The following is a 21579-nucleotide window of genomic DNA, read 5'->3' as shown; positions in this document are numbered from 1 at the left end:
GGATGATCCAGAGAGGGATAAGGAGAATGTCATGTGGTCAGATGAGAGCAAAATAGAACTTTTTGGTATAAACTCCACTCGCCGTGTTTGGAGGGAAAAGAATGATGAGTGGCATCCCAAAAACACCATACCCACTGTAAAACATGGGGGTGCAAACATCATGCTTTGGGGCTGCTTTTCTGCAAAGGGGACAGGATGTCTGATCCGTATTAAGGAGAGGATGAATGGGGCCGTGTATCGGGAGATTTGGGCCAAAAAGCTTCTTCCCTCAGTAAGACCATTGAAAATGGAAGGTGGCTGGGTCTTCCAGCTTGACAATGACCCCAAACACATCGCCCGGGCAACTAAGGAGTGGCTCCTTAAGAAGCATTTCAAGGTCCTGAAGTGGCCTAGCCAGTCTCCGGACCTCAACCCAATCGAAAATCTGGGGAGGGAGTTGAAAGTCTGTGTTGCCCAACGACAGCCCTAAAACATGACGGATCTAGAGAAGATCTGCATGGAAGAGTGGGCCAAAATACCTGCTACAGTGTGTACAAACCTGGTCACTACAGGAAATGTTTGACCTCCGTAATTGCCAACTGAGGTTATATTACAAAGTATTGAGGTTAACTTTTTGATTGTCCAAATATTTATTTTCCGCAAGAATACACAAATAAATTGTTTAAAAATCATACAATGTAATTTCTTGTTTTTTCCCCCCCACATTCTGTCTCTCACAGTTGAAATGTACCTATGATGGAAATTACAGACCTCTCTCATCTTTTTAAGTGGGTCAACTTGCACAATCCGTGGCTGTCCAAATACTTTTTTTCCCCACTGTACTTCCCAACTGTCGGGACATTGCCATTTTTATAGTTATGTTGAATGTGTTTACTTAACATTTGTAATAAGAATGGTGTAAATAATCTGTTACCTGTACAGACTAATAACTGCACCATAGAATTAATGTACTGTATAAGCTACAAAACAAGAAAGCATATTTAAAAAAGGAAAACCCAGTACAGCATCCACAACAGGAGCATCCACAACAGAAGCACAATAAAAAAAGAAACTTCATCTAGCACAAATCACTTTTAACAGCTATGAAATGTCAAGCATGGACCTTTTACAAAGAATGCACGCATCCCACATGAAGACGCAAACAGAAAACTAGCCAATGAAAGATTTCAAATTACATTTTTATCTTTTTTAAACGTTTCTGTCCATCTTCCAAAAACATAAACAAAGAAGAACTTACAACTTACCGTTTTCAGCTGCCCGTTTTAGGTTTTCTATCATGGTGTCATAGTGAATTCTGCATAAGACCTTCTCCTCCACCAGGCCAAACTCTTCTCCTGTGGACAGCTGCCTTTTACAGGAGTAACATGCAAAGCATGCTAAGTGGTAAGCATTCCCGCGGGCTCTTCGCACCCAGTCGCTGGCGTAAATCTGCCGGCCACATCGCGCGCACTTGGTTCCAAACCGGCTGAAATATAAGGAGAATATTTTGTGATACTGAAAATGTTGTGTCCATGTGTTTTACAGATCAAGGTAATAATCCCTGTTTAAAAACACCAAAACAACTATTTTTATATATGCAAAAAGAAATCGGGATATGACCTGTAATGGCGCGCTGCTGCCTATGAGATGTACTTTCCCTGGTTATCACCCAATAACCGTAGAATATCACAAATATAACAAAGCGGGATTTCCAAGTCCTTGGCGCAACACTTGAAGCAGGTAAGTCTGGAGATCTTTTCCCTCAGAGATTTTCTTACTTTTCAAGGATATTTTCAACAATACATAAAAAAGAGGGGGATCATTGGTTAGAAATATCTCAACCCCAATATAAGGAAACTGCAATGAAGAAGATGTAGGTATAGGCGTACCCCTACTCACGGTAAGTAAGGTGATGTATAGGCCCGTAGCGGTTTCTTTATGATTTTCTTCCTTTGGTTTTCTTTTTTCTTCTTTTCTCTTTCCCTCTGTTAAGGATTTTTTGTTCTCCGTTTGGACGTGCAAATGAAGATAGGGAGTGAAGGTTAGTAAATGGATTTTTTTTTTATGTGACGAACACCCCGTGTAGGTTCAGATGTGAGAAAGGTGTGGATTATCGTACCTTACTCACCCCAAGATAGAGTAAGATACACATATAAAGGTTTCTTTGTGAAGAATAATTGGTTGCTACAATAGAAAGAGGATATGCGTACCGCACTCACGTAAGTAGGTGCGGGGTATATACCCGTAGCGTTTTCTTTATCTGTGCGGATTTCTGTTGATCCGTGAAGGGCGATATTTTCTCCCAAATAAATGGATTATAGAAAATGAAGATACAGGGTGGAGATTAATAAATCGATTATTATAATATGATAAACACCCAGTGTAGGTTCAGACGTGAAAGAGGTGTGGTTGTCGTACCTTACTCACCCCAAGATGGAGTAAGATACACATATAAAGGTTTCTTTGTGAAAAATAACTGATTATTGCAATAGACCGTGGATATGCGTACCGCACTCACGTAAGTAGGTGCGGGGTATGTGCCCGTAGCGTTTTCTTTGTCAGCGTGGCTTTCTATTAATCCGTGAGGAACGGTATTTCTCCCAAATAAATGGATGGAAGTAAATGTGAAAAATAAAATAAATTAATATTGTATATTGTGTATACCCCCGTATATATATTGGTGGGTATGGGAAAAGTAGGTGTCTTTTATGAACCAAGGAGGAGGTAACTGTGGCGTACCGTGACTCACAATGAAGTGTGTAGATAAACACCCAGAAAGGTTTCTTTTTATAGAGGAAGATACAGCTTCACCACGTGATGTATATAAGTATATGGCAATATATACCCAAGCATGAACCAATAGGAATTTTGCGTACCCAAACTTACAATGATGTAAGTTTTTTCACCACTTATAAAGGTTTCTTTACACTTTAGATGGAGATCAATCAGTAGGGGTGTTTTTTCTGTAGGGGTGTTTTTTCTCCCAAATACGACAAAAAGTTGTTTAAAAATTGGGTACTTGTTTCCTAGCACGGCCACAACGATTTAGATCGTTGTGGTCGGAAGATAAAAAATCGGATCGATCGCATCGCATGCGATTTGGTCGCATGCGATGCGACCGATCCGACCGACCGATTTTTCACCCGATTTGTTTTTTTTTTTTTACCCAATTTTTTTCAATTGCCCCCCCAAATGTTACTAAGTGGGCTAGACCCCACGATAGACGTCAACCCGAAGCGTGGCGAGCGCAGCGAGCCCGCGAGGGGCGGCGGTGCGCGTCCTCCGACCTTTTCATTCCCCTACTATCCACGACGGCGTGGAGTTGAGAATATATAGTGTGGCGAGCGCAGCGAGCCACCGAGCCCGAAGCGTGGCGAGCGCAGCGAGCCCCGCGAGGGGACGCGTATAACTTCACAGGTATACGCGTCCCCTCGCGGGGCTCGCTGCGCTCGCCACGCTTCGGGCTCGGTGGCTCGCTGCGCTCGCCACACTATATATTCTCAACTCCACGCCGACGTGGATAGTAGGGGAATGAAAAGGTCGGAGGACGCGTACCGCCGCCCCTTGCGGGCTCGCTGCGCTCGCCACGCTTCGGGTTGACGTCTATCGTGGGGTCATGGCGGGCACATAAAAAATGTGAAATGGGTCATATTGGCCCATTTCACCTTTTTTATCATTTTTCCCTATGTGAGATGGACTTAATCAAGTCCATCTAATCTTGTGCCATTATAATGGCACAAGACCGACGCGATCCTCCCGATTTCAATGTTAAAAGATTTTTTAACATTGAAGTCTATGGAAAAATCGGGTGAATCGGTCGGTCGCATCGCGGCCGATTTTAATTGGTCGCGACCGACCGATTGACCCGATTTCTGTCAAAAAATTGTAAAAAATCGGCCACATCGTGAGGATCGTGTCCCTTAATTAAGAGCCACGATCACTCACGATTGTGGCCGTTCTAGGAAACAAGTACCAAAAATTGTTAGTCCTTTATTCCATAGTAAAAAAAGTTAAAAATGAAAAATCCTCCATCCCAACAATGGTAGTATTATACAAGAGTCCAAAGATTGTCCACAAATATCCACATTAGATCCCAGAGGACAGAGGAAATACAAAAATACAAAAATAAAAATAAAAAAATAAAAAAAATGCCGATAAAAATACAATGTTTAAAATACATACAGTGAATCCAAGATGGAAAGGATGATGGCTGCTCACTCTCCACAGAACTGGTCAACGCGTTTCGGTGTATACAAACACCTTTTTCAAGACACCTACTTTTCCCATACCCACCAATATATATACGGGGGTATACACAATATACAATATTAATTTATTTTATTTTTCACATTTACTTCCATCCATTTATTTGGAAGAAATACCGTTCCTCACGGATTAATAGAAAGCCACGCTGACAAAGAAAACGCTACGGGCACATACCCCGCACCTACTTACGTGAGTGCGGTACGCATATCCACGGTCTATTGCAATAATCAGTTATTTTTCACAAAGAAACCTTTATATGTGTATCTTACTCCATCTTGGGGTGAGTAAGGTACGACAACCACACCTCTTTCACGTCTGAACCTACACTGGGTGTTTATCATATTATAATAATCGATTTATTAATCTCCACCCTGTATCTTCATTTTCTATAATCCATTTATTTGGGAGAAAATATCGCCCTTCACGGATCAACAGAAATCCGCACAGATAAAGAAAACGCTACGGGTATATACCCCGCACCTACTTACGTGAGTGCGGTACGCATATCCTCTTTCTATTGTAGCAACCAATTATTCTTCACAAAGAAACCTTTATATGTGTATCTTACTCTATCTTGGGGTGAGTAAGGTACGATAATCCACACCTTTCTCACATCTGAACCTACACGGGGTGTTCGTCACATTAAAAAAAAATCCATTTACTAACCTTCACTCCCTATCTTCATTTGCACGTCCAAACGGAGAACAAAAAATCCTTAACAGAGGGAAAGAGAAAAGAAGAAAAAAGAAAACCAAAGGAAGAAAATCATAAAGAAACCGCTACGGGCCTATACATCACCTTACTTACCGTGAGTAGGGGTACGCCTATACCTACATCTTCTTCATTGCAGTTTCCTTATATTGGGGTTGAGATATTTCTAACCAATGATCCCCCTCTTTTTTATGTATTGTTGAAAATATCCTTGAAAAGTAAGAAAATCTCTGAGGGAAAAGATCTCCAGACTTACCTGCTTCAAGTGTTGCGCCAAGGACTTGGAAATCCCGCTTTGTTATATTTTTATATATGAATCATGAAGATATAAGGTGCACACCTCTACATATAATTTAAGCTACTAAGAAATAACCACAAAGACAAGAAATAACCACACAGACACCAACTGCTAGATTTCAAATGGTCAACAAGCATTTATTGTTTGGTGACTTGGTTTAAGATAACTGTGGAGGATGGCAAAGAACGTCGCTACCAAATGCCAGTACCAGTCAACTAGATCTTTGCTCAAAATATGAAGGAGGGGACTTACCACCGCCTCTTAACTTCATAGCCTGCATTGTGCGAGACCCACCACTCTTTAATCTGACAATGTCATGGATGCTCCCGCACAGGAAACACCCTTTGTCCACCCACGGGGGAAGAGATTTCCCTTTTCTTTAAAGCGGCAATCAATTGCATGGCAAAATCAACCTGGGTTTGCTGTGTAATTGATTGCCGCTTTAAAAAAATGGGAAAACTCTCCCAAAATCTTTCATTTTCTGATTCTCACACCGTATTACATTTGGACCTTGGTGTCCTTCATCTGGGATGTAATGTTCTCATCACAATGTTTCCCTCACAGAGGGAGCTGTTAGACTTGCTGAGGATTCTGAGTACTGGGCCTATAGCTGGTGTATCATAGCACAAACAGAGGGCTATAGTCAAAACAAATGGCCCAGTTACCTTTACATGGAGGCAGATAATGCAAGTTCCCACCACAGGCCTACAGCAGTTGGGGTCTCACGGTGCATCCAGAGGTTGATACCAGAAGGGTATCGTGGACCCCCAAGAGGGAGAATAGCCCCTGTAAGTCGGGATCCCGACTGTCGAGCAGTTTAACAGTTGGTATTCCAACATCGGAGTACTGAGAACCGGCAACCAATGTTGTGAAGCTGCGCCATCTCTGCAGAGCAGGAAGCAGTTCAGTCTTCCACCCCAGAGGAGCAGCAAATGTGGATTCTGGATGGAAGGACTGGAGGTGGCACAGGCAAATAAGTGGTGGGGGAAACTTACAACTATTAAAATAGTCTTTCTCCTCACCAGGAATATAATTATTTCAGTAGCAAATCAGCAGATGGCAATAGATTGGGGCGGGGGGAGTGCCCAGAAATATCAGTGTGCAGGGACCCAAGATTTCTGTTGCCGGCCCTGTCCTCAGCTGCCCAATTGGCATTACAACCAAGTTAAGGTGTCCATTTCCCATTCAGTGTACGGCATGTCAAAGTCAAAATAGCATTTAAAAAGTAAATAACATTATGACATTTTCAGAAATTGCGTGCATAGCCAATTTATGTATGCAGATGCCACTGAAGAGGATGCTGAATGCCACCGCAGACGCCGGGGGACCCCGTGGATGCCGGGGGGACCATCGGGCACCACCAGGGGACCAGGTAAGTATTAATTATTTTTTTTCCAAACTTCAAAAAAAATCTTTATCCAAAATGCTCATGGTCCCGAGCATTTTGGAAAAGGGATATTCAACCTGTATTGAGTGTATAATGCAATCAAGTGTAACAGCATATTTTTCAATAAAATATACACAATGAAGGCCACCTATGATCCTCCCAACCCTTCGAAAACGGCCAACACACATGCACCTTTCAGTCAAAACTTGCCTTCTTTATGGTAAGGTGTACCAATTTCATAATCGGCAAAATGATGTTGACATTCAAAAAGGGGGACTTCAAAAATATATCACTATATATCAATTTGTACCAGTATGATGGGCAACACATGGGTAAGATTTAATGGGATGAGAGATTCAGAATGTGAGAGATTTGGTAAGAAATCTCCAGTTTTTTAAAGCGGCAATCATTTACACTGCAAAATCAAACTGGTATTGTAGTGTAAATGATTGCCGCTTTAAAACAAATGGAGATTTCTTACCAAATCTCTCACTTTCTGAATCTCTCATCCTATTACATTTCCCCCACAGTTTCATGTTGAAAGAAGTGACCATTTTATTTCACCACATTTTCTTTGTAATTGCTCCAAGCTGTTTCTGTCTCACTGAAAATGATCTATACTTTGAGGTACACATAAGTTACATTTGTATTCTTACATATAGTGAACCAAAAAGTTTTACAACCCAAATCTTCATAAGTCTTTTGTGAATGTTAATATTTGTGTAATGGAGTGAACATTCTACCATTTATAACCTCTTTCATCTGCATATAGCTGCGTAAGCCCACTCTGTTCTATTTACCGGATGTATTGCAACCATGAGCATTTTGTATTCTTAGAAGCCAGGAAAGGCGGACATATTTTTTTATTTGTTCAACCTCTTCGTACAACAATTAAGGTAATAATTTCTTGCAAAAACTGTATGCCTGCCCCTTCCCCCTTATGGTAACTGCAGCGGCATGTACAAAATTACAGGTTCTGTTTACTAGTGAGTACAATAACTTAAAGGTTTAATATTATTTCAAAGAGAATATTTAAACAAAAAAATATATAGGTTATATAGAAGTATGTATGAAATCCAGAATATCTGTTTTTTGTTTTTTTTTAATTATTCATTAATTGTTGAGAATGCAAATTAGATTTACACCCCCCACTGGATGAATTGCCAAAGAATGCTTACTGGCTGTTGAACAGGGGAACACCAATTGAGACTTGTGTTTTGCGCTCTAGGGCTAACCTGCTGTAGTGAAAGGACTGGTTGGCATTCTAGCTGGCTGCAAATTAGATAATCAAGTTCAATTGTTTGCAGTATAAAAAGAGTAGGAATAATTAAGAAGCAAATATTTTTTTTCTGGGAAACAGAAATGCTAAAACATTTAACTATGCTTTAAATAGCATACAGTATATGTTTAATATTAGCGTGTTGAATTTAAATATAAAAATATTGTATTCAGGCCGCACTCCAAGTAAGACGGTAAGTGCCCCGGTGGCAGCTGTAGGTACTCCCAAGCAAGGGGTCCAACATAAAAATTCAGTGACAGTGGCACAAGATTTAGAAGAAAAGGACAATACAGGTGATGTTACTGCAACATACTGATGCTTATCCAGTAGTGTAACAATAAATGATGCACCCCCCTCCGTGAAAATTTTGGTGCTCCCCCCAGGGAGAATTTCGGGCCCCCCCAGTAAAGACTCCTCCCTGCCTTACCTCTGCTTGATGGTCTTTGGCCGGGAGTCGGGGCACTGGCCTGCCACCGCATCTGCTGCGGCCGTGGCTGCAGATTTACTAGCCTGGTCCCGCGCTCCTCCTGGCTGTCTCCTTATGAAAAATATCCCTTACAAAATGGCCTCCCCCTTAAAGCAGACAGTTTTTGAGGATGCTAGATGAAGCAGCAGCTTTCTCTAGCATCCTCAAAAACTGTCTGCTCTAAGAAGGCGGCCATTTTGTAAGGGATATTGATTTAAAAAAAAAAGAAAAAAGTGTACTAAGTAAAAACATGCTGCAAAATTCCCGTGTTGGGTCTGCTGGCTACATTTTGTAGCATGTTTTTTTCCTTAATACACTTTTTTCTTTTTTTTTTATCAATATTGTGTGCTGGTTCTTATTTACTTCTCCATCTCAACGTGGAAGGGGTGAGTATGATTTCTATTATCGACTGTATGGATCCTGCACCATCCAACAACTACAAGTGAGAGTGCCTTCCTACAAATATATATACTCTTTTCCCAAATGTTATCAGGGATAGCAGTCAGGAGAACAGCACAAGTCCAATTCATATATAGTTCAAAGAATGTGCATATTTATTTCAAAAAGAGCTTCCCATGCATCATCATGTAGTTCACATATAAGGAATGACACCCAACAGGCTATAATAATCATAATCATTGTTATGTAAAGTACAGGAGACGATGATTATGTAATTCTTCTGCGAGCACATACATGGCTCAGCAACGAAGACACAAAACAACCTAGATAAACATCTGAGGAACTGCTGGCCTTATTATTATTCTGCAAGCACATACATGGCTCATTAACGAAGACACAAAACAACCTAGATAAACATCTGAGGAACTGCTGGCCTTATTAGCCACAGATAATGTTCATGATTCCACCATAAGAAACAGATTGGGCAAAAAATGGCAACCATGGAAGAGTTGTAAGGTGAAAAACGTAGAATACCAGACAAGATTTGGGGTTGTCCCCTGGGCGCTCTTGATGTATACAGATATAGCTCCTCAATCAAGATGGAGAATACCGAAAAAGGAAAGAAAGTACAAATAGTGTGATACTGTGACAATCCTTTTACAATAATAAAGCTATACTGGTCCTACTCCGTACCAGAACAATGGGTCTACTCGGAATGTAGACAAATTCTCCCATTGTATTGTATTTCACCACTCATTGAAAAACGTAGAGGCTTTATTCACATTTTCCCCAAAAGCATGTGTGCCATTCAGTGGCAGTTTTTACCTATGGGCTGCAGCCCCCCCCCCCCCCCCAGTCAAAATCCACCACTGTTCACAGCCTACAGTGCCAGATGCAGTCTGTGAGACTGCTCTGGCTTCAATGTGACTAGATGGCCGACCTGCCCATCACTCAAGGCAGTCCCATTGGGAGGTATTCCCTCCCTCCGTGATGCCTCTCTGTGCGCAAATGCAGGGCAGTCCCCAAAACAGGTTCTGCGCATGAGCAGTATCGCGGATGACACTGCGCATGCGCCAGATTTAGGAACCTGATTAAGCCTCCGGTGGCTGCTGCAAAGGCAGTCCATGGAGTCTTGGGCCAGCGTAACTATGCACAGTATGTATGAAGTTACTGTGCATGCGCTGGCCCTGTGCAGGGGACCGGCGGCAGGGACCGGCAGTGGGTAGCATGGCAACGGCAGCTGAGGTAGGGCCTGCATCGTGGCAGCCCCCTCCTCCGCAAGGGTAAGAGCCGACACTGGTGTCGTTACATCTGGCATTAAGCTAAAACAGCGTTCAATAATAAGAAGATCATACTAGGGGCCAGATTCTCTAAGCTTCAAAAGTGATAAAATGAAGAGTGATAAACAGCCAGCCAATCAGCTCCTACCTGCTATGTCACAAACTGTGTTTGAAAAATGTCAGGTAGGAGCTGATTGGCTGTGAAATGTAATAGGATGAGAGATTTGGAAAGGGAGAGATTTGGTAAGAAATCTTAAGTTGTTTTTTTAAAGCGTCAATCATTTACACTGCAACATCAAAGTGGTTTTGCAGTGTAAATTCTTACCGCTTAAAAAACTTTTTGATTCTCTCACCCTATTACATTTCACCCCAACTATCAAACATTTTGGCCGTAGTCACGGTATTATAGCGTAAAGATGGTTTGCTTCTTGAGGACTTGGACAACATACTGTGAATGTCGGAATCATGAATTCTGCTCTACACTAGAGAATTCAAACAGAGACTGGTGCTCAGTTCATGAACTGAAACTCAAACATCACTGGATTACGTAGCAAGTTAGCAATCCAAAAACCAACAGCAGGTTAAAAAATAATAAGTGGCCACATCAAAGCACTTACTTGAATCCAATTGAAATGCTGTGGCATAACCATAAATAGTTGAATACTCCCCAAAGTTAATTTATGCAAAGAAGAGGGTATGAAAAATCCTGATCTCTGTTATTGAAAATGTTTGGCATAACTCAATGTTACCTGCCTAACGTGCCTCACTGTCTGTTCTGGTAACCTGTGTAACCAGCAGAGAAGTATCTGGTGACAAGTATAGACAATAAAGACCATTCTCAAAGCCGTACTATAGAGCTTGCTCCGGTAGCTAGTAAACTCAACAGTAACGATAATCAAAACAAATCATTATCGTTTGTAAAAATTTGGGTTTAGTATTATGTCCTGGAAATTATTTCTAAATTGTATTGTACAAATTTTGACCATACTGGAATGTTCGATAAGTAGAATCAATTAATGATACAAAAGATTGGGGGGGGGGGGGGGAATTACAAAAATTCCATCTCTTTAATGGCATTGAATTGTGTTGTGTACAGTGGTCCTTATTTTGGTGGACTCCCAAGGCTGCGAATTTCACAGCCTTGCGAGTTCCCCAGAGAACTAGCTGGAGCTCAGGATGCTGATCCAACGCACAGGCAGACGGCATTGTACTGGCATCAGCCTTATAATTATTGGTACTTATGTAATATCTGGGCTCCCGTTTTTCTTATGAGACTGCGTCCCCTCGCCACACTTCGGACACGGTGGCTCGCTGCGCTCGCCACACTATATAAAATCAACTCCATGTGTAGTTGGATAGTAGGGGTATGAAAAAATGGGGTGCGTTTAACATGGGAGCCCAGATAATACATAAGTACCTAATTATTTAATGTACTTTAACTACATAGTACTTATCTCTGTGCTCTTAGCGTATGTTTACTATTGCAAATGCACGGGGCCATCAATTAGCTCATAAAAATAGTAATATAATTGGTAAAAATTAATATTAATTTCTGCAAAGAGTATATAGGATGCACATCAACCTTTATTGACCTTTGATAAAGCTGAATTTGGGCAGTAAAACGCATCTTTTAATACCACCCACAGGCAACTTTGGATTCTATCTGGATTACCGGATATTCTTCTGGACCCCTTTGAACATTGCATCCCAAACAGCTTCATATACACAGCCTATCCAGCTGGACCACCGCACCATAGAGAGGATTTCTTGATCCCAAGCACCTTTCAGGACTCAACAATTCTTTCAGGGGGTCAGGTCATTGCTAATTATTTCCTGTGTTACAATACAGACGACATCCAAGTCCAGTCCGGTTAAATATTAATCATTGTCCAAACACAATCCAGTTGGCTAAATTGTGGTTGTTTGTAATGAGCTTCAAATTATGTACAGTATATATTAAATTGTTCATCGTTCATGACATCCCATGCTCGTATATATCTTTTGTTATGCTTTGCAGCTATTTTCTTGGTTTATGTGTTTTGTTTACTGTTGGGATTGACTTCCCCCCTTTTATAGCAGCTGCTTAGCAGAGAGAAAACCCACCCAGTTGTGCTCATTTAACAGCAAATGGAGATGCGACTACGTTACTTATGTTTTGGAATCACTCCTAGTTGCCATGCAATACTAACATTTCAAAGATCCTTCCAAAAAAAAAAGATTTGGGTGCTTCACTACATCAAACCCAGTGTGCATTGCTTTCCTATTCAGAGATGCCGAGGGGGGTAGTGGTGGTGGAGGTGGGAAGAGGGGCACATACTGATTACTTGGGCTCAGCATTGTCTGACGGACCCTGAAAGCCATGGAGGAGAAGGGAAGTCCCACTCAGCTTGCTGGGGCCCTCAGGAGCAATCTTTAAATTTTTTTTTACTGAACGGGGTGTGGTCACGCACCCTGGAAGTTGGCCACACCCCTTGTCTTTCCTGGGCCTAAAGTTTGTCTCAGCAGTACTGTTCCTATCCTCACATATATATATATTGTGAAGAGGACACAAAGTAAAAATAGTTTTCTGTAAACTGACATTCGTTTAGTTTAATGCAGTGAATGTATTTTTTTTAGCATACTTTAACATTTTATGTTGTAATTAAATGGTTCCCATTTTAACCACTCACAATGCATCTGTTTCTGCTGTAATAGGGACTAGTACTAATTTATATAGTAGATTAAAGGGTTGTCCCTATTATTTAAAGGTATCCAATAAAGCATTACTTAATGGCTTGTACATTATAATTTCTGTGGATCAAATTTAATGTGTTCTACTTTAGACTTTTGTTGTTGCACTTAAGTCTAGAAGAGAACATTTTCCTAAAAAACGTATTAGCATTTATTTTGAATAAAACTTTTTTTTTAGCGACCACACATACAAGAAAATTGTTACATTGTTACAGAGTAAAACAATGAAACGAGTTCACCTAATTATTCAAAAGGAGCAGAATTCAAAAGGGCTATTTTTGAGTCGGAAAGTCAGGACAATTACTAAAAAATTTACTTTGAGTATAAATATTTCCGAAGCAATTGAGACGTCCTTTAGCCAAATGCATTTGATAGAACAAAAGCCCAAATAATGTTAAATGAAAAGCAGATGTCAGAAGAAAAAGTCTTCATATAGAAAAAGATGGCTTACACACAGGCTAAAGCTGGTTGGCAGATGCAGCGGTACACACTAAGACAATTACTGTTTATGCGCAAAGTAACTGATGAATGAGCAATTGTTTTCAATACATGTTGATGCCCACACATTCTACACTTAGCAAATACCCAGAATATCACAACTCAAATGCAAAAAAAAAACCAAGAAGGATTCCACGTAGCATCGTCATAAATTATCGAGTTTTTAGACCCAGAAACTATAATTACTAATCCCCCTTTCTCACCAAAAATGAAATACCCGGGTGAAGCAGTTCCACCCGGGAATTTCATTAAATACACGGGTCCTTTTTCTGCGTGAAAGGGCACACTCGTGTTGTAAATCCCGTGTCTCCGATCCTGGAATTGACCAGGGTCGAGGACACGGGATTTATGACCCGTGTTGACTCTTTCACACAGAAGAAATACCCGTGTTATTCAGCACATTGCCGGGTAGAAATTTTCAACCCGGTAATTTGTTCTTCTGTGTGAAGGGGGGGTCAGGCTGCTCCAGGCAAAATGACACGGCATTTGAAATGCCGTGTATTTGCCGGGAATTTTCAGACTTTTCTGTCTGAAAGGGGTATTATTGAGGCTATTTGCAAAAATGAAAAAAATTATGTACCATTCTAACCATAAGGTCTGCATTTTTGTAGCCCATACCAGGGGCAAACATAGGATTTATAAGTGTGTGTGTGTGGGGGGGGTGGGGGGGGGGGTGGGTTCCGTGTGTGCATATCTTTGTGGTAAGGATGCCAGTATCCCAACTATCATCTGAAGACCAGCACCGTAATTTCAAAATCAGGATGCCAGCGCCAAAATCCTGACTGCCGGGATGGCGAATTGTAAGTTTGTGGGCGGGAAAGGGGGTGTTAGGTTTAGGCACTTAGAGGTGAGTTAGGGTTCGGCTATGGGGGGAGGAGGGTTACATTACTGGAAGGTAGGGTTCAGTTTTGGGGGTGGCAATGGGAGGGTAAGTATACTTACCTGACCTCTGTTGGGATTCCCGACTTTGGAATGCCAGCAACCCCCACTGTAGAATCCCAGCTTCTGAGTGTTAATATCCCAATGTCAGGTTTATCCCCCATGTTGCCTGCTCCCACCTCTGAGCTGCCTGCAGCCATCCCTTAGTCAGCTTTGCTTTCACTTTGTACTCAAAGCAGGGCACAAATGGAGAGGATGCCACCACTTAAAGGTACCCAGCGGTACTGCACTCACAAGGGACGCTGTCACTGACAGCAGTTCCCTATTGTATACCTGGCCGGCTCCTACGATCCAGTCCCTGGTTGGGCACTGATCAGAGGCAGTTTTGGGTACTCAGAAACCCCCTCCTGCGTGCCCCACTGCATACTGTAAGCTATATCGGTACATGCTTGTATATGTGTGTATAAAGTTACAGTATAAAATACAACAATATTAAAAAACATATCACCTTGAATGAAATGTTTACAACTCCTTTATAGAGTATTTTGTGGGGTTAGATGAGTTGTCGTGGCCGGGATGTTATTCAGGATTTTTGTCACTGACAGTGTTGCTGCTTGGAGGTATATTCCCTAACTGTTAGCTTCCTTTGCAGTTTTCTTATTAGCGCGGCGGGCTCCCCGTGCCAGAGCACTTGCTCGATGCCGGAAGTTCGGGTTGGCACTATAAAGGAAGACTCTGGAAGAAACCACCCATCCTTGACAAAGAAGCTTGAGCTTCAAAACGCGTTGGATGAACAGGGGACAGAACAGGGAACTCTGCCAGAAGCCAGTAACACGTTGAAGCCACTGACTGGAAGCACCAACCCAAACTTCGGGTATCGAGTGAGTGCTCCACCGCGCTAACAACAAAACTGCAAAGGAAGGTAACAGTTAGGGACAGTTAGGGAATATACCTCCAAGCAGCAACACTGTCAGTGACAAAAAAACAATAACATCCCCGCCACGGCAACTCATCTAACTTCACAAAATACTCTATAAAGGAGTTGTAAACATTTAATTCAAGGTGATACTGTATGTTTTTTTATATTTTTTTTTCCATAAATATTAATGGCACGCTACATGTTGTATTTTATACTGTAACTTTATACACACATATACAAGTGCTCATTTCTCTTTTTACTTGAATCACCTCTACTTACTGAGCTGCTCACCAAGCGCAGTATATACTTTTTTTTCTCCGAGCGGCGTAGGAGGTTACATCCACAAAATGTGGAGAAGATGATGTTCATCCAAATGAATGATCAATTCTTCAACGAAGACTAACAATTGCCTCCAGAGACTAAAAGGGACCTGTAATGATGGATTCCGGCGGGGACGAATTGAGAATCTGTGATAATGAGGGTGTACGTACTGAAAGGGGTGAGGAATCAGGCGATGAGGACGACATCTTGCCTCTGTGGAGCCGGTTTGTACAGGGAGAGGTGACTTGCTTCTTTTTTTGTGAGGGCCCAAAAAAAAACAATCATTTTAGCCACAGTCATGTGGCAGACCCTGTCGCTGAAATGATTGGTTTGTTAAAGACAGTGTGCATGTCCTATTTACGCAACATACAAGTGGGTGCACCTCTTTTTTTGGCATTATGTGCTCTTTGGGGCCCAGTTTCTCAAACTGCCATCCCGTCTGACACTGCAGTGCCACTCCTAGATGGGCCACGTGTTTGTGCCGCCTACTTGTTTCGTTTAGCGTAGTCAACCAGCTACCACGGTGCAACCTTTTGTCCTATAAACAACACTGTGAGGTGTGAGGCATCCAGGATAGACTGGAAATAATTGGAATTTAATGTTATGGAGGTTAATAATGGAGTCGGAGCAACAACAACAACACAAAATTCTGCGATTTTTGCAAAAAAAAATTTTTTAAATACAGATCCAAAACACAAAACACTGAAGGGTGTTGTTTTGGAACAGATGTAGATCCAAAACAATGCCGGAGATACAGATCCAAAACACGTTTCACAAAACACTTATGTAGCTTTCACATCACATAAAACATTTTGAAACGTTTTGAAAAACTGTAATTTTAAATGGTATTTTAAACGGGTCTAGTGTTCATATTGCAGCAGATTACCATTTAAAAATACCGTTTAAGTACCATTCACATCACCAGTCAAGCCGTTTAACCTCTGAACACGTTTCTACCCACAGCTTATTTCCTGGTTCAGGGAAGGGACACAAGACATGGGACAGCCTATCACAGTGCTCTAACCTTTATTTTTTACTAAATACCATTTCAGTGCCATTCAGACAGCACAAAAAACGGCTCTGAATTGGCTTTAAAACGGGTAGGACTCTGCTTTTTAAACGTGTTGAAATACCAGTTAACTTTAAATGGTATTTCAACTATGACACTTTCACACTGCAGCCTTAAACGTTTTAAAAGGCAAAAAAACGGCAATATACCGTTTTAAAAGTGTGATGTGAAAGCTACATTAAAGTGGCCGGCCCTAACATTTATACATTTCACAGTACAGTCCTCTAAAATATTGGTTTAATTAAATTGCCTCATGTTTAAGCCTCTATGCTGTACATACTTGGGCTGAGAAAAAGCTATTTTCTCTGGGTTATATGGGCTAGAGTCGTTTTAGGATTCTTCTTTCATCCCCTTTTTGTTTATTTGCACTAAATTTGCAGAAGTAAATCCCATTCCCATGTGTTATTTGCAGCACAAAGTCCTATTTTCCCAGGAATTAGAACACATGATCAGAGGGTAAAACTGTGGCGGTCTGTGCTGAGTGAATTTTATTTAACATAAAAATGCGATAGTTTGTTATATGTCTTTATTATTTGTAACCATCTTAACTGTTTAAGGGGATTGTAAAGAGGATATAATGGGACCCATATATCAGATGATTTCCCAAATTCCCCATTCCGCCAACATCGAGGTCAGAGAATTGGTGAAATCAAACATTCAGAATCTTCCCAATTTCCTGGGAAGATCACTGATCATCGATGGCCACCGAAGTGCATTTTTGATTGGCAGATTGGACCAGGGAATCAGGGAATTTTGGTGTTAATGTATAGCCAGCTTTAAATTTGCAGTATTCATCATTATCGCTGAACCAATCTGCAGAATAAGTTGCCACATTATAAAGACAATGCTAAGCTTTTGGTTTTCTGAAAAATGCCACGGTCATAAGAAAATATTTTTTCCATTACACACGATTAGGATATATTGCATCTGTGTTAAAGGCGATGTCAGTCTAATTGTATTGTTTCTTTGTACTTGTTAGAATTAAAGGGGCAGATTTAACAATCTGTGACGTTCTTGTTATCACTTGTTACAAATAAAAAGTGGTGCTCCAGCCAATCAGGAGTAATGACTGGACCTGATTGGGCAAAGTTCCATTCATCATACGTAATGAGTGATAGCAAGATTATCACTTGTTAAAGTGAAAGAAAATATTTAACAAACCATGTATTTAATAAACTAAAAAGAAAGTTTTAACAGAACCATAGGCTATATCAGTGGTTCCCAAACTGTGTTCCTAGGCACACTGGGGTGCCTCGCAGGGGCAGATTGGGGGGGGGGGGGTGCTGGCAGCGGCAGCGTATGTAATTGGGGGGGTTGTTTAGGTGGCGTATGTAATTGGGGGGTAGGCGGCATGGCGCATGTAATGCGGGGGGTGCTGGCGGCTAATGTAATTGGGGGGGTAGGCGGCGGCGTATGTAATGCGGGGGGCGGTGCGGCTACGGTGTTTGTAATGCGGGGGGGCTCACCTGCTCCGTTCTGCTGGGAACAGAAGCTGGGAGTCCGCTGCCACATGAAGGCCCATGCATGCGCAGCAGCCCTCCCGCGGCCATTTTGGATGTGGGCAAAGTGCTGCGGTCCAGCCAGCCCAGGGGGGAGCGCGGCTGGCCCGTTTTTAAGGAGTTTTGGGCTGGCCCACTGGGAAATGGCCCGGTTTCCCGGCGGGCCAATCTGCCCCTGGTGCCTCGGGTTAGAGGTCCACAACCAAAACAAATTATTTACGCTCAAAGTGATAGGCGAAACCAGTGCTGGTGGCTGCCAATCATAAAATGTATGGACAATTAGAACCACAGCTACTGTATGTTCCCCACCACATAACTGAACCTGAGGGTGACAGTTAAGCACAATTTACTTTAGTTTTTTTTATTTATCCATAAGAAACTTTTTGAACAAATTCTGCTATTCTAGGGTGCCCTGGTCAAGAACATTTGAAAACCACTAGGCTACAGTATATATTAATAAAAAAAGAATATATTTAAAAAAAATTGTATTGACTTTCTCCTCCTGCCGTTTAGCATTAGCAATGTTTAGAAACTTAGGGCGAAATGTAATAGGATGAGAGATTCAGAAAGTGAGAGATTTGATAAGAAATCTCCCGTTTTTTTAAAAAGCGGCAATCATTTACACTTCAAAATCAAACTGGTTTTGCAGTGTAAATGATTGCCGCTTTAAAAAAATGGGAGATTTCTTATCAAATCTCTCACTTCTTGTGTATTTTCTACAAAGTTCTGTGCTGTAAGTCAGTCTTTGTTCATACTGTTTATGTACTTTGTAAGGCGCTGCAGACACCATTGTGGTACCATATAAATAATAATAATAATAATAATAACAATACGATAAAAAGGGCCTGCTATCATGATTAATGACCAATGGTCATTATTGCGGTATCCCATTAGAGCAGGCTTGTCCAACCCGCGGCCCACGGGGCCGCATGCGGCCCAGGTCGGGTAGTAATGCGGCCCAGTGCATTTTAAGAAATTCTAAGTATAATATATTTAGGGCAACTACCTGGTCCGCCCGCAGCAGCGTCTCCGTGCTGGCCGCGGCACTGTGCCCAAGGTAAAGATGGCCGCTGCCAGTATCTAGTTCTCCCAAACCTAAAATGGCCGCAGGAGCGCTGGTGCGAATGCGCAGGCGCACTCAGCTGCTCCCGCGGTCCGAAGGACGTCTGAGCTGGCGCTTCCCCCACGTGATCCATCCCAGCAGTGCGCAGGGCTGGATGGTGATCTGATGGGTGGCGGTGGCGGCAGGAGCAGGCAGCCAGGCCAGCGGTGCCTTCTCATACCCCCACTACCATCAGTGTCTTTATGAATTGCTGCACTCATCCCCTGTGTCAACAGCTGTGGTGAGTGATCACTACAGGGGGCATTATGAATATAAGTGGCATAACCAGGGGGCATTATATTCATAATGCCCCCTGGTAATGCCACTTATATTCATAATGCCCCCTGGTAATGCCACTTATATTCATAATGCCCCCTGGTAATGCCACTTATATTCATAATGCCCCCTGGTAATGCCACTTATATTCATAATGCCCCCTGGTAATGCCACTTATATTCATAATGCCCCCTGGTAATGTCACTTATATTCATAATGCCCCCTGTAGTGATCACTCACCACAGCTGTTGACACAGGGGATGAGTGCAGCAATTCACAAGGAATATATAGAAAAGTATCCTGCACTTCACAATCATGCCTTATTCATGTTATCGCTATTTGGAAGCACCTACATTTGTAAACAGCTATTTTCAAGGATGAAGCACACAAAGAATAAAACTAGAACCAAAATATCTGATGAGCACCTTGAGCACTCACTGAGAATTGCAACAAGTTCCATCGAAGCAAATCTTGATGCATTGGTGGCTGAGAAACAATGTCAAACATCTCACTAACTTCATTTCCAAGCAAGTTTAATATGTTAACTATGTTTTCTATGTTTTTTTGGATGATCAGGTATCGTTACTGTTATTTTATTTTATGTGCGGCCCAAACCAAATTTTCAACTTCTAATGTGGCCCAGGGAAGGTGAAAGGTAGGACACCTCTGCATTAGAGGCTGTTTTTATTGGCTGAAAATGGACCAGTGATTGTATGAAACACATTGGATCAGGGAGAAGTCCACAATGCCGTGTGTTATGGTGGGTCTGGTGGCTGCGCATTCCAGAAGCACGTAAAGCATATTAACCAATAAATGCTGATATTGTACCATTGCTAATAGGATACCTTTAAAGTACACATTTGTAATTCTGGCGTAACCGGACGGTTTTGATATTTTTCAACTCCTACACAGACTGGGCAACTTCTCTTTCTGTAATCTTCACACTTAGCATTATCAGCATCTGCAAGTACAACTAAGGTAATCAGACAATATGCTTTATTTCATTTTTGGAATATATAAATGGACTCATCAAGCTTCCTAGATAATTGGCTTCAGCAGTTCTGTTTCTGTTTGTATTTCCAATTGGGAGATGATCCAATGAAGACTGATCGAGATCATATCAAACCCGTGATAGAAGTCATACAGTGACAGGAGCAACGTTTTTTGCAGAAGGCTTTTTTTTTTTATCTTTGGAAGCAGAATGTTGAAGACACTTAGAAAAGGGTTTAAGTCTATACGAGTGGTGGCCCCATTGCAAATTGGAGTAAGTATGCCTGTATGTGTAGGACATTTGATCTGACTATGGTAAAGCTTAAGGAAAGGACAGATTACGGCCGCAGTTTTGTGGCTGTGATTTGCTTAATATCCTGTCATTGTCCAAACCGTAGGGTAGATGTAATACTTGCCGTTATAGGGGAGAAGTGCTATCGGCACTATTATGTACCTTTATACTACATCTCCAACATGTATGAAGGAGCAGAAATGTGCTATTTGACCCATGTGCTAAGCACACCAATATGGTGGAGACAATGTATTAACAGTCAGTAGCACTGACCTTTACTAACACCTGCAAATTTTGATTCTGACAGCAGCATGTGTCGGTGCCACATTGACAGCCACTGTAGTGGGTGCTGCGGCACCAGGGTTCCCACGGAAGATGGTGGGGGTGGGAGAAAAGAGCATCAGCACTGATGTGTTATAGTCGCTGACATGCATCTCTGGAGGGGGGAAAGCTTCACCCCCATTCACTGGCGCTAGTCTTTCCTGCTAAATAAAAACGGAGTGGGGGTAAATTTACTAAGATTGGAGTTCTATGGAAGATAGGATGCTGCTTATTGTAACCAATCAGATTCTACTACTTATTTATTTACCACTTCCTAGAAGATACTAGATAGAATCTGATTGGTTGCTATAGGCAACATCCATCTTCATTAGTAAATTTACCCCATAGTGGGAAGTGCTATACAGCATAATATTATTCATTTATCCCCCAGTCTGTAACATAGAAGTTATGCAGGACAACAGAGGACATCGCTAGCCAGAGCTATGCTGCGGAATGCAGCATGGTGTCACCAGTTCTCTGTCACTAACCACTTTCTGATACCTGCTGCCCCACCCTGTTTCATATTGTACATGGGTACACGTAGCAGAGTGTGTACCCAGTTTAAGAGGAGTCATTTCCCACGTGTGCTTTTGCCCCCATGCCTCTCAATTGTGTTTT

At 41.8% G+C, this 21579-nt stretch overlaps 1 protein-coding gene across 3 annotated transcripts in view; it reads right to left on the bottom strand.

Moving 5' to 3' along the window:
- Positions 1–21579, bottom strand: part of LHX6 (LIM homeobox 6) — a 143977-nt gene that overhangs the window by 13599 nt on the left and 108799 nt on the right. For all 3 annotated transcript variants that reach the window (XM_083161053.1, XM_083161051.1, XM_083161052.1), the window contains one exon: positions 1245–1465. In XM_083161053.1, coding sequence (XP_083017179.1) covers positions 1245–1465 — 221 coding nt within the window. The remainder of the gene's footprint in view (positions 1–1244; positions 1466–21579) is intronic.

Source organism: Crinia signifera, chromosome 9 (genome assembly GCF_055691185.1).
Source record: "Crinia signifera chromosome 9, ASM5569118v1, whole genome shotgun sequence".
In the NCBI taxonomy this organism is placed as follows: Eukaryota; Metazoa; Chordata; class Amphibia; order Anura; family Myobatrachidae; genus Crinia; species Crinia signifera.
The sequence above is the reverse complement of the archived record's forward strand: the minus strand, read 5'-3'. Positions and strand labels throughout refer to the sequence as shown.